At 40.4% G+C, this 14624-nt stretch overlaps 1 protein-coding gene across 1 annotated transcript in view; it reads left to right on the forward strand.

Annotated features, from left to right (window-relative positions):
• LOC126251387 (F-actin-uncapping protein LRRC16A) overlaps positions 1-14624 on the forward strand; it is a 598780-nt gene that overhangs the window by 319309 nt on the left and 264847 nt on the right. The window contains exons 6-7 of the mRNA XM_049951780.1: positions 4977-5145; positions 6039-6112. Coding sequence (XP_049807737.1) covers positions 4977-5145; positions 6039-6112 — 243 coding nt within the window. The remainder of the gene's footprint in view (positions 1-4976; positions 5146-6038; positions 6113-14624) is intronic.

The raw sequence follows: 14624 nt of genomic DNA on the forward strand, positions 1-14624 counted from the left end.
ACTGGGAGACACCCGGGAAAAATCTGGAAATTTTTTCATCTGGGAGAGAACCGGGAAAACCCGGGAATTTTTCATTGTTTTTGTTTTCAGTTAAATTTTTGTAATTTTGACTTGCAAGAACCGATATCTAACAAAGGATATTTCTGTATCCTGTTACTGCAGAATAATACTGTAGCAATAAAACATGAACAAGAGAAAAAACGAAAATAAAACTGAAATTGCGAAGGAAATGTGCCATATGCAACAACAAATCACTGTGCGCATACAAGCGTCTGCCAACAGCAAAATGTGTCAAAGGCTTTAAGAAGAGTAAGTAATGCTTCGTAACAACAAATTGGCTCTGATGAGCGTGACGTCACAACTGTTTACATTAAATTTGTTTTAGCAGTTACTTGCGGGATCATGCACATGCCCTGTTGATTAGTACCTTCTCCCGCTTCTGCCTACAGAAATGTGGCTGTTGGCTGCCTAAGCAGTCGCAGGAAGATGCTACTGGGAAAAAATTTACCGGGAGCCAAGCCGTCAGAATCATGCATGCGCAGCAGGCCCGGATCTAGGAGGGGGAGGGGTGATTTATTTTTTTTTATTTTTTTTTATTTTTTTTATTTTTTATTTATTTATTTTTTTTTTTTTTTGAGGAAAAAATTACCATGTTTCGCAAAGCGTCCATCATTCAACATTGGTCTATCGATTATTCATATGACTTTGAAAAGCATCCCTGTCGATTTTTGAACACATTCTAAGTTGATTTCTGAATGAATCATAAGTTTATTTGTAAATGTGTGCATAGTGTATGTGATGTCTCTGTCAAGGGAATCCTCGTCGCATCTAGAAACAAACTTTCGTGCAGACGAAAGGGGCTATACGATCTGAGTGGAGTAAAGCTGAACGGATGAATGCCAGCTGCTGTCTCATTATGTGGTTGATTGGGTTTGTGAATGATGAGAGTTGTTGTAATTACTAGCAAAATCCATAGATAAGCTTTGACATTGGCAGGAATAGTAACAGAATTAGTGATGACAAGACTCTTTGTTAGAACGAGGAAGGAGAAGAAATGAGTCATCACACAAATTATGGAAGAATATTACGATTCCCAATTTGTATAAAAATTTCATACTACTACTTTTCAATCTCATGCCTGAGAAATGGAGCGTATGAATGAAGTGTGAAACTATTTCGCAACCTAAAGCTTTTTGATTGTAGTAGATCCAATAGGCATTTGATATTGGTACTTGAATTATATTCTGTCGCCTTATAAAAAATTACCATTTGTGCCAAAACAGTCTCTCTTATTTGGTGAGTGTTACAATTGCTGCAACAAAATAGGTAGGCCTATTCTGTTTTATCTAGCAGACAGTGACAAAATACACATAATCAGATCGAGAAATCACACCAGTCTTGGGTCCTTTTTGTATTAACAGCTATTTCAGCATTAGACAATGACATTTTGATTTTTCATGTACCAAAATGTTTTACAAACTTTGGTGAAGTAATAGATTCTTTCGGAGAAAGGAAAGCACGCTATTTAAAGCTGTAGCAAGAGTAGAGGGATAAAATTCTAGGAGCTAAGGATTGAAGAAATGTGTACTGTCTTGCTTGTCCCTTGTCTTTACTGGCTTCAGTATCCCATATTTATTTTTATGTCACACAAAGCACCAAGTTGTTAGCTAATAGGGAATAAGGAGTGCAAATTTTCTCGAGAGTTCTTTTTTTAAAAAAAAAAAAAAAAAAAAAAAAAGAGTGGAAGGATGTCAAGCTGGTCGACTGGAAGCAAGAGTCGCACCACAAGACATTTTACTTTCCACTGTCCTGAGTGTAGTTTGAAGGCATCCATTACAAAATATACATGTTTCAATTCCACAGAGCAAAATACAGTGATGTGCTATAGAAGAATGCTGTGTGAAGAGGCATGGCACTGCACTTTGGCACACGTAAGACTATATAACATGACTTTCCTCGAATACATATGTTCTACGCATCAGACATCTTCAGAAAGATGTGCGCTACAAAGTGAACATATTTTAGAAAATTCGATTTTTTAAAAAAATTTTGACGTCCTATTTCAAATGCTCGAGGGAGGGAGGGGGAGGAGAGCGGGCAGCGGCGCCACTATCTAGTATTGCCCCAGTTCGGAAATAGCATTGATCTGGGCCTGATGCACAGAGTAGTCTGAGTTAGAGTGGGGAAGTGGGTAGTCTTCATGTCACCCATGTTTACATTTAGTGATTTTGCTGTTTCCTCTTCGTTTACTGCTCTCACGTCAAATGAAAACAAAACGGATTTCTGTGGCTAGGAGCTATAAAGTGAATTAAAATACATTCACATAGTTACAGAAGGCTAAGATATGTTATTAGTTTCAGATTTTATTTATTTCTGTCTTTCTGACTGTCGAGCATTAATTGCCTTGCAGAACAATGAAGTTATGTTTGTCGGTTTGCTAAAGAAATTTTCTTTTATTAATTTTTTCCACTGAGCCAGTCAGTATATTTGAATCGAAGTGTTCCACAGTGTTGGCTAGTTTTCAACTGCTCGCTGCATTTCAAGCGCACGTTTTCATCTTCTAGCACGTATGGCATTATGCCATAATAAAGAACCAAACATGAAATAACACAGTACTGGTACTCCAACGAAATTTCCATCCTGAAAGCCAGATTGAGAAGCTTAATATCAGGTCGAGGCCCACTTCACTGGGAATCTGGACATTTTAGTATGGGTCACAAAATTCTGATGCTCTTGGAGTATCCTCTGATGTCTGGTTTCTTTTATGACATAATGTAAGATCTTTTAATATTTTACACGTATGAGCATACGGGCCTCCTACGTCGTCATAGCTGTGTAAGCGCGGTGGCGCCTATTATCTGACGCTCCCTGGCAACTGCTGAAACGAACCTATTTCTAACAGGTTGCGGGAAAATATTGTGAATAATTATTTGAAAAGCGATTCTTTCAAAGTAAATTTCCTTTTACGCAAGTTGAACTACGTGCGAGAATATATGATGAATTTCTTAATTCACAGAGCGTTTGAATCTCATTTAAAAATCAACTCATTGATGATGAACCATGTAGAAGTATTTCGAGCCCAGAAGATCAGACATTTATGTCGTTATTAAAAATTTTACTGGCACATTTTTGTTATATATCTTACAGTGTAAGACGCGCATAAAAGACCAACATTATGTGTGAAAGATTAGCTTCTCTTGTAGTGTATTGACCTTAGAGACCAATATTATATGTGAAAGCTGTGCTTTTCTTGTAGCAACACTATATGTATTAATTTAAACCATTAACTTTTCCTGTTCGTGTGTTCGGTCTGCTTAACAGTGATGTTGCTATTGGCGGACTACATCATGTGTCCTAAGCTTTGAATATCCACTGTCATCGGCTGGCGAGATCACGTGATGTGAGCTATAACTGCTTACAAAAGCACATTGCAATCTTGATTTCAATGGTTTGGAAAGTAATATGCGGTTGTTGAGGGAATTCAAATTTATGCTTCCGTAATTTGAAAATATGCACCGTACATGATGCTGTTAATTAAAGATATTTCCAAAATGTGTTTTTTCCCTGAGTTTCATTTTATTAAGCACCGGGAAATTCAACGCCCATGTGTGAAACCATAATCATTCAAAGGATTGTCCGCCCTGATAGCTGAGTGGTCAGCGCGGCGGTCTATCACAGCAACGGACGCGGGTTTGATTTCCGGCTGAGTTGGAGATTTTCTCCGCTCAGGGACCGTGTGTTGTGTTGTCCTCATTATCATTTCATCGTCATCAGTGGAAGGCAACGGGAATCACTTCCCTAGACACTCATGTGGTGGACCTCTCTGACGAGTCTTCCCTGATGTCAAGACCTGCCATAAGGCGGAACACAGAGTATAGAAGTATTCAAAGGATTGATAAGTTACACAGTTCCGAGAGAAAATATACTGTCAGTTAACAGGGAAAAATTATGTTTTCACCTGGGAGAAAGTGTATTTTTAATCTGGTAGGAATCTGGGAATTTTTTTCCGTGTTTGCGTATGCACCCTTTATTTCAGTTATTACAGATTATGAATATGAAATAATCTGTGTATAGGTAAGCATCAAAGATGTCTCAAACATGGTAGTCGAATCTTATAGATAATTTGCATTTGGAGCTACAGTGACTGAATGTTTCAGAGAGAACTTGCGGAATGTTGAGATTAAGTTTCCTGGTCATGCTATTGTGATAGAGTGAGACTTCAGCTTGCGAGCTACATAGTGGAAGACTCATATGGTTAGAACCGTTACAGGGGGCAGAGATTACTTCCCTTCCCTCCGCCACCGTACTTTGAGAAGTTAGCAATAGAACAGACTCATATGAGCAATATCTTTGATCTAGTAACAAACAGATCCAAGCTTCTCACATTAGTTCACTTAGAAGAGGGTATCAGTAAATATAAGGCTCGTATAAAATGAGTTACTACAGCTGCTATAAGGAATGTTAAGAAAAGTAAGAGAAAAAAATGTGTAACAAGAGTGAGAGGAAACAAACTGTGTAGTATCTGAGCAGTCAACATCAAATATTCAACACTAGGGATGGACATTTGGAGCACAAGTAAATAAAATTCAAAGCAGTGTTCAATTTACTTTAGACTTCACAATACTGTTATGATATTTAGGAGGGCTGGGAAAGATGCACCATGCTTCAATAACCTTGGTACAAAAGGAAAGGGAACTACATCCAATATTTAAAGAAGTTGAAGCATTATTGACAAGACCTAGAAAAAGATAAACAGAGCATATTAATAGTAATATGAAAAGACAAATAATAATAATAATAATAATAATCTGAGCAGCATTCAATTAATTTGGTATAAAATTTTGCCGGCCAATTTGACCAAAAAGACTAAAAAGTTAATAGCTAATTTAAAGTCAGTAAATAGATGATAATCATCTACTTCAGTTTGTAAGCAGTATCATATATTCTTATTGTTAACAGGCTTTTTTTCATTAAAGGCATATTATCAGGAGGATAGAAGTGGTGCCAGAGTCACGAAACCAGTACCTGCAAGATAGTCCCAGTGATGGGCGTGCCACAGCTGTTGGTCCATGCGGTGGCTTCTCCACACAGTATGCTTGCATGTGTGATTACCACAATATGCCTTATCGGGAGGAGGTGTCCTGGGTATGTTTTGTTTTACTTCACTTTACTATGATGGAACTAACATAAAGATGCACTGTTACTGTGTCTTCTTACTATATTAGCTTTTACCTTATCATTTATTTTTCATCATGTCATTCAGTTGTTCAGACGCAGTCATAATTGTATGTTAAAGGAAGTCATTAATTACAGATTAAAATTTTGATATGTCTGTTTACATATCCTTTTTCTTGTTGAGTTGGCATTAGTAGTGTACTACTTAACTAGGTACATGTTTAGGCTATTAGCTTGATAACAGAAAGTTACTTTTTATTATTGATGTATTTTCAAGTGTTCGTCAAAGTTGCTGATTCCATTTTATACAAAATATTTTGCTGATTGACCTGGTTGATCAATCAGCTGCCGTGAGCTGTGTAATGAGTGCTTGTTACTCCAACAAGACTGTGAAATATTACTACACAACTGTTTATAGCAGAGTTTGGTTCCCAATGCTCTCTCTCTACACCCTTTGATATTAATTTTTCATTCAGAGCCCACACTGTTATTCCACAAAATGCACGTTCTCTGTATATTCCATCTGTGGTGGATGATACAATCCACAAGATGTTAATTGAGTGCGAGGTCCAAAGCTGTGGTTAATTTGAAATCTCTGTCCCATTTTATTAGGTTTTTCGATATCGCCATTTCAACGTAGTCTTTAGGTCTGCTGTCCCAAAAAGTTGATGTTTGCACTACAATATTGAACTTGTCATATGAGTGAATTTGTCAATCGTCAGAACACTGCATAAAAATGGAATTGGCAACTTGACACAACACTGTAAAGAACACCATTAATCATTCACACTGAGATAATCTGATTGCTCACATAACTATTTATGTTTGCATTTTCATAAAATGTATAATTGTCCTTTCCGTAGGACGTGGACACAATATACCTCTCTCATGACACACGAGAACTATGTCTGAGGGACTTCGACCACCTAGATCCAAAGTAAGTATCACATTTCAAGTTGCACAATAATGACAGAATGTGTGGGAGGAATGCTTCAGTATTCCATGATAGAGAACAAAAGTTGGTGAAAAATTTGGGGGCAAAGTACTTGTTTTTGAGAGCAACACTTTAACCTAATGCTATTCAGTTTGTGATCTGACTCATTACAGAATGTTTTCTCCTTCTGCATTATAGTACACTGGTGATGCTTGTAAGGAGAGCTGTACGGGGATCAGCTGGAATGTAGTGTAACAACTTTCCTGGGAGTTGAGTTCTCTTTCAGAATCTTCACTTGTGTTTCAGTATATTTGTACAATTCCTCTGCAACTGAATTATCTTGCTTCAGTAATTTACGATGATTGGAATCATATGCCAAAACAGAACTTGGGAAGAGTATGTATATTTTTGTAGTAGGTATTTTCTGTAGGATAATCACCAGTTGTCATTTCAGATCTTGCGGTTTTCTCAGATGCCTCGGTTATAGAGCAACTGCTGGAAACACAAATATATGTCCAAATCCAAATCTCAGCATACATCATTCTTTGGTGTTCTGATGCTCCTGTAGCATTTGCAGAGTAAATTATGATAATTAAGTTTCAACTGTTTATTCAGTCCACAAAGTTTTATGTTGTTCTTCTTGCCCCAACGTGTTCAGACACATTGGTGCCATGACTGGAGGGGGATTCGTTTAGTATTGAAATCTTGAAATAAATGTTTTACAATAAAATTCATGAGTGAAAATTACGGCTAAAAATTTTGTCTGTTGCAACCTTCTATGTTAATTTTTGTTGTGTATGCTTTAAGAGGCTTCAGTAACTGGTCATATAGCTTCTCACCTGCAACAGTGTGATGCTTTTCTGACAGTAATTGGAGGTTAACGTAATAACTTTGTATTTCCACTGTAATCTGTAATATTTCACAACGTAAGTACTAAAAATGTGTGTGTGTGTGTGTGTGTGTGTGTGTGTGTGTGTGTGTGTGTATTTGTTCTGTACTATATGGCTCTGAAGAGGGACATGTATGAAGCTTGGCAACACATTCATTTTTCTGTGTGTGCCTAAATAACCACTTAGCACTTCAACTATACAGTGAACACCAACAATGTAGAAAAAGATATATTGCTACATACTGTAAAGAAGACACATTAAGTTGCTGACAGGCACAAGTAAAAGACACTTAAACACAAAGCTTTTGGCCACAGCCTTCACCAGCAAAAGAGAGGCGGAGGAATACACACAATTCATACGAACAAGCAAGCACATCTCACGCACACATGGCTGCCAACTCTGGTAGCTCTGGCCAGAATGCATTTGTCACGTGGGATGGCAGCAGCAATTTGGAGGAGATGCGGAAGGGGAAGGGATAGTAGTATACGAGTAGAGGGGACAGAAGAGAGTTGTCTGGAAGAGTGTGCTGGGACGAGAATGTTAAAATGTGTGTGAAATCTGATGGCATTTAACTGCTAAGGTCATCGGTCCCTAAGCTTACACACTATTTAATCTAAATTATCCTAACGACAAACACTCACACACCCATGGCTGAGGGAGGACTCGAACCTCCGCCACGACCAGCCGGGGACCAGAATGCCAACAGATGTAGCATCAAGATGTTGTAGGGCAGGGAAGTGGGGGGGAAAACAGGAGAGTGAAAAGGAGAGGAGCGGGAAAAGATGGGCAGGTGCATCAGCAGAGGGTTGCAAACAAAGAGGCTGGAAGAGAAAAATGGGGAGGAGATGATAGGAAAGAAATGGAACACAGTGTAGTTGAAATAAGGTATGTAAACGAACAACTGATGTGGATAGATTTGACAGTGTCTAGCAAGAAAATTAGGATTGTGTCAGTATATTCGCATTGTGAAGGGACAGATCAAGATAAGAGGGATAGTTTTTATGACGCACTCAGTGACGTAGTTGTTAGAGTAAAGGACAAGGACAGTGTTCTGCTTATGGGTGATTTTAATGCCAGGCTTGGAAATCGAACAGAAGGGTATGAAAAGGTTATGGGTAAATTTGGAGAGGATATGGAGGCCAACAGGAACGGGAAACAACTCTTGGATTTCTGTGTCAGTTTGGGCTTAGTAATCACAAACTCCTTTTTTAAACATAAGAACATTCACCGGTATACTTGGGAAGGCAGGGGAACCAGATCTGTCATTGACTATATAATAACAGATCAGGAAGGCTGTGAGGGACACACGTGCATTCAGGGGATCCTTTGATGACACTGATCATTATTTAATCTGCAATGAAATTGGTATTGTGAGGCCGAAAGTGCAGGAGGTCAGGGCCATATGTAGCAGGATAAGAGTGGAGAAACTTCAGGATAAGGAAATCAGGCACAAGTACATAACAGTGATCTCAGAAAGGTACCAGTTAGTTGAATGTAGTCAATTACAGTCATTGGAAAAGGAATGGACAAGGTACAGGGACACAGTACTAGAAGTGGCTGAAGAATGTCTTGGAACAGTAGTGTGTAAAGGTAGGATGAAGCAAACAGCTTGGTGGAATGACACAGTCAAGGCAGCCTGTAAAAGGAAAAAGAAGGCGTATCAAAAATGGCTACATACTAGAACTCAGGTAGACAGAGAGTTATGTTGAAGAAAGAAACAAAGCCAAACAGATAATTGCAGCATCCAAGAAAAAATCTTGGGAAGACTTTGGAAACAGGTTGGAGACTTTGGGTCAAGCTGCTGGAAAACCATTCTGGAGTGTAATTAGCAGTCTTCAAAAGGGAGGTAAGAAGGAAATGACAAGTGTGTTGGACAGTTACCTGTGCACCGTTCAATCTTTGGACCAACTTTGTTGTATGGGAGCGAAAGCTGGGTGGATTCAGGTTACCTTATCAATAAGGTTGAGGTTACGGATATGAAAGTAGCTAGGATGATTGCAGGTACTAGTAGATGGGAACAATGGCAGGAGGGTGTCCACAATGAGGAAATCAAAGAAAAACTGGGAATGAACTCTATAGATGAAGCAGTCAGGACGAACAGGCTTAGATGGTGGGGTCATATTACACGCATGGGAGAAGCAAGGTTACCCAAGAGACTCATGGGTTCAGCAGTAGAGGGTAGGAGGAGTCGGGGCAGAGCAAGGAGAAGGTACCTGGATTCGGTTAAGAATGATTTTGAAGTAATAGGCTTAACATCAGAAGAGGCACCAATGTTAGCACTGAATAGGGGATCATGGAGGAATTTTATAAGGGGGACTATGCTCCAGACTGAATGCTGAAAGTCATAATCAGTCTTAAATGATGATGCTGATGATGATAGGACAAAGGGGGTGGAAACCCTTGGGTGGAGGGTGTGGGAGAGTATGCTATTGTAGGTTGAAGCCAGGATAATTACAGGAGCAGGGACTGTGTTGTAAGGATAACACCTATCTGCGCAGTTCAGAAAAGCTGGTGGTGGAGGGGAGGATCCAGATGGCTCCAGTAGGAAAGCAGCCATTGAAATAAAGCATGTCATGCTAAGCTGCATGTTGAGCCACAGGGTGGTCTACTTTGCTGTTGGCACAGTTTGGCAGTGCTGTTCATTCTGATGGACAGATGGTTGGTAGTACTACCAATATAAAAAGCTGTGCAATGGTTGCAGAAGAGTTGGTAAATGACATGACTGCTTTCACAGATGGACCGACCCCTGATGGTTCAGGATAAACCTAGGACAGGACTGGAATGGGAAGTGCTGAATGGGCAGATTGGGCAGGTGTTGCACCTTGGTCTTCCATAGACATAATATTCTTGTGGCAGTGTGTTGGAATTGGGAGCGGCATAGGCATGGATGAGGATGATGATGTGGAGGTTGGGTGGATGATGGAACACCGCTTAAGGAGGGGTGGTAAGGAACTCGAGTAGGATGTCCCTCATTTCAGGGCATGATGGTAGGTAATCAAAGCCCTGTTGAAGGATGTGGTTCAGTTGTTCCAGTCTGGCATAGTACTGGGTGACGAACAGGGTACTTCATTGTGACCAGTTTTTGGGGTTGATGAGAGGATTGTGGGTGTGAAGGGAAATGGCATGGGAGATATGTATGCAGGCTAGGTCTGAGGGATAGTGCCTGTCTGTGAAGACTCAGCATACTGAGCAGGGGAGTTCTTACCACAGCAGATACACCATCCTAGGGTGATCAGTCTATATGGGAGGGATTTTTTTGGTGTGTAAGAGATGACTGCTGTTGAAATGTAGGTACTGTTGGTGATTGGTGGGTTTAATGTGGACAGAGGTGCATATGGAGCAAGCAGAGAGGAGGCGGTCTGTGTCTAGCAAGCTGGGACACTGGGTTAAGCAGGAACAGGTGAAGCAGTTGGGAGAGAAGTTGTTGAGGTTGTGAAGGAATGAAGATGGGTATCCTGACCTGGAGTCCAGATCATGAAGGTATCAACAATGAATATGAATCAGACTAGGGTTTTTCCATTTTGGGAGGCTAGAAAGGTCTTTTCTAGATGAGCCAAAAAAGGATAGCATAGGACGTTGCCGTCGGTTGTCCATGGCAGTGCTGCGGATTTGTAAGTATATTTTCCCTTCAAAGGACAAGTTGTTCAGAGTTGGGATAAGTTGGTTATGTGTATGAGGAATATGGTATTGTGTTTGATGTGTGAACAACATTGCGAAAGATAGTGTTAAATAGTAGTAACCCCATGGGAATGAGTGATGTTGTGTATAGGGAGGTGGCATCAACGATGAGAAGGAGGGATCCGGGAGGCAAAGGTATGGGGATAGTGGAGAGTCGGTGATGGAAGTGGTTAGTATCTTTGCTGGAGGAAGCTAGATGACAGGCAATTTGTTAGAGGTGTTGATCAATGAGTGCCAAAATTCTTTCATTGTGGATGCAATAAGCAGCCGCAATGGTGCATCCAGAATTGTTGGGTTTGTGGAATTTTGGGAGCTTGTAGAAGGTGGGCATGTGGGGTGTCACACAGGGGGTATAGGGGTGAGGGGGGAAATGGATTCAGGGGAGAGGATCTTGGAAGGGTGTAAGGGTTCAAGCATGGATTGGAGTTTGTGTTGTACTGCTGAGATGGGATCACTCTGGCATAGTTCATAGGTGGAGGTTTAGGATAATCGTCAGAGGCCTTCCACCAGGTAGTCACCACAATTCATAATAACAGTGGTGGCGCCTTTGTGTGCAGGTAGGATGATTAGGTCAGGATTTGTTTTGAGTTTGAGTATGGCTATTCTTTCTTCTGCTGAAAGGTAAGTCTTCTGAGGAAGGGACCTGAGGAAGGATCGTGAGGCTAAGTTGCAGGTAAGAAATCCCTAGAAGATGACCAGCGGTTGGTTAGGTGATGGTACGAATTGTGAGAGACAGGGTTCAATGTTGGAATTAGGTTAGTTTTGGTGGGAGGGATTGGTGGCAAAGAAGTGCTCTGATTACATTTGGGTACAGGGCTAAATGTGAGGCCTTTGAATAGGACTGAAACTTTTGTGAGCTGAGGGTTTTGTTGGAAGGGTTAACAACAGTGATAAGGGAATGTTTAGTCCCATTGGGAGCGAGTTTTGAGGGATGTGGAAAGTTGAAAAGTTCAGCTAGGCAGGATTTAGGTTCTATGAGGGGTGGATGAGGAGTAAGACTGTGGGTAGAATAGCAGTTGTGTAGTGGCACGCGCCCTGATGTGGCAGTAGGATGTTAGCAGGTTGGATAACTTATGTGGATGGTGTATGGAATGCTCTTGTATGTGCTGAAGAGCAAGGAATTCAATTGCAGAGGTGTGGATGTATGGAGCAGGGACTATACGGCAGTAAAATATGGCGGGTGGAGCAGAGCTGGTTCTGGGATGCCTGTTCCATGGACTTGTGTTTTTGCTGTACCAGGTTAATTAGGGCCAGGGACTGGTAGAATCTGTAGAGGTGAAGGTCATTGTGAAAGGAGGGGCATGATTCAGAGAAAGAAAATTTTATGACTAAGCCATTTAATGGGATACCATGGTTTCCTGAACTGATGCAGAAAGATGGAGGAGGGGTACATTGTGGCAGGAATGGTTTAAAGGAAATGGGAATGATGTGGGATTGGGCAAACTGTGGCAAAGAGCAAAGTAGACAACCCTGTGGCATGACATGTAGCTTAGCATAACAAATCTGATTTCAATGGCTGCTACGTTACTAGAGTCATCTGGATCCTACCCTCCACTACCAGCTTTTCTGAACTGCGCAGATGGGAGTTATCCTTAGAACACATTTTCCGCTCCCGTAAATATCCCAACCTCAACTTACAGTACTATAATAGTATCATACTGTTATACTATCATACTGTCCCCACACCCTCCACCCAAGAGTTTCCATCCCCCATTGTCATATTATTTCATCCCCATTTTTGTCTCCCGGTCTCTTCGTTTGCCACCCTCTGCCATTGCACCTGCCCATCTTTTCCCACTTCTCTCCTTTTCGCTCCTTTTTTTCCTTCATCTCACTGCCCCTTAACCTGTTCTTCCAGACAGCATCCCGCTCTCCCCGACTCATACACTACTATCCCTTCCCCTTCCTGCCCCCTCCAAATTGCTGCTGCCAGCCCACGTGACAGTTGCTTTCTGGCCTAGCTGCCGGAATTGGCACTAGTGCTTGCTTGTGTGTGTTAGTGGTATGTGTTCCTCTGTTTCTCTTTTGCTGATGAAAGTTGTCACCACAAGCTTAGTGTAACAGTCTTTTTAATTGTGCATGTCTGCGACTTAACGTGTCTTCATTATGGTAAGTAGGAGTTTGTCTTTTCCTGCATTGCTGGTATTCCTACATGGAGTTCCCATTGTTTAACTAAACAGTGAGTTGTTTGTTACCATTCTTCTTTCCATTATTTATATTCTATCAAGGCCTTCCAACTGTTATAAAAATTAATTAAGGTAGAAGTCTGCAACAGATTTTTCAAAAAACTTGTGAGACCTAATTGTAATTCACAAATTTTATTGTCAGTCATGTAGTTTTGAACTGCAGAAAAATAAGACCCCACTAATGATGACACATACATGCGGAAACTCATTTAATGACGAAAAATAACCCAGGAGAATTATTGTTGTTTGTGTGAATAGAAGGAACCTGATCCCCATAAATTGTAATGCACTGTTTTAACATTCTGCAAGATCTGTATATCACTTTATCTTTATTACTTAGATAAGTTCTTAATTGAGGGTGCAACACATACTATTATTCTCCTTGTTATTCTTTCAGGTGTACAGACTACTGTTTCATTCTTATCATTATTATTATTATAATAATTTGATTAGTATTGTTAACTGTTTCCAATCTGTAACTATTTGGAATATGGAGGAATTTTCTTGTAGCCCTTCTTATCTGAACAGCTTTCACTTCATTTATGTTACGGTAAAAACAAGGATGACAGTGAAAGGAACTTTAGTCCAGCATTTGGCAAACACTATGGCTGCAGAGCTTGTGGACATGGCCATCAGTGGTACAGCTTGCAAGACATAATCTATACTGGTATAAGTAATCCATAGTTTGTTTAACTCCTCAGTCACAAAAGGCATACGTTGTTCAGTAATCCCATGTCTGCAGATTGTCGTTTTACTTGCTTCCCCTGTTCCGATGCTGTCCTGGGTGTCCTATAAAGGCTGGAACGCCCATTTTCAGCCCAAATACATTGGGGACTGTACACTGACTTTTGAGAAGCACAGCCCGAATGTAAAACAAAAAGCGTCTGCAAGACACAACATCTTGCACAAAATTACTGTTCCGTCTTCAGGTGCACCAGCAAAAACAGTTAAAACAACAGCTTTATCCATGGGTAATGCAGCCTCTCTTATACAATTCTGTCTATACAAAACAAATAGAATTCACTCTTAATGAGGCATGTAGACTCATTACTGGATGTCTGAAACCTGCACTGCAGCATCATTTAGCTGGAATTGCCACTCCAGCGATCAAGTGGAACCAGCAGCTAGATTTCCTGATGGTGTTCATACCTTGTCTTCCACATAGATAATTTGGTACGTGTCTGTTTTTCCAGTGTTATCTGTTGCCCTCATGAAACTTTTATAATGGATGTTTTATACCTTCTCCTGCACTCTGCTACCTCACACTTGATTGCTGGAGTGGCAATTCCAGCTAAATGATGCTGCAGTGCAGGTTTCAGACATCCAGTAATGAGTCTACATGCCTCATTAAGAGTAAATTCTATTTGTTTTGTATAGACAGAATTGTATAAGAGAGGCTGCATTACCCATGGATAAAGCTGTTGTTTTAACTGTTTTTGCTGGTGCACCTGAAGACGGAACAGTAATTTTGTGCAAGATGTTGTGTCTTGCAGACGCTTTTTGTTTTACATTCGGGCTGTGCTTCTCAAAAGTCAGTGTACAGTCCCCAATGTATTTGGGCTGAAAATGGGCGTTCCAGCTGCATTCCTCTCAAAATGAGAGAAAACACTGAACTGTCGAAACTCATTCTTTTGGAACCCCTATTGACTATTTTGAAAGTATCTTGAATCATTTGTGTAAGATGGCAATCTCTAGTTATTCTATGCATTTTGAGCAAGAACATTTGAGGATTGGTTGTGCTGTAAGCTGCTGTTAGATCAA

Source organism: Schistocerca nitens, chromosome 4 (genome assembly GCF_023898315.1).
Source record: "Schistocerca nitens isolate TAMUIC-IGC-003100 chromosome 4, iqSchNite1.1, whole genome shotgun sequence".
NCBI lineage: Eukaryota > Metazoa > Arthropoda > Insecta > Orthoptera > Acrididae > Schistocerca > Schistocerca nitens.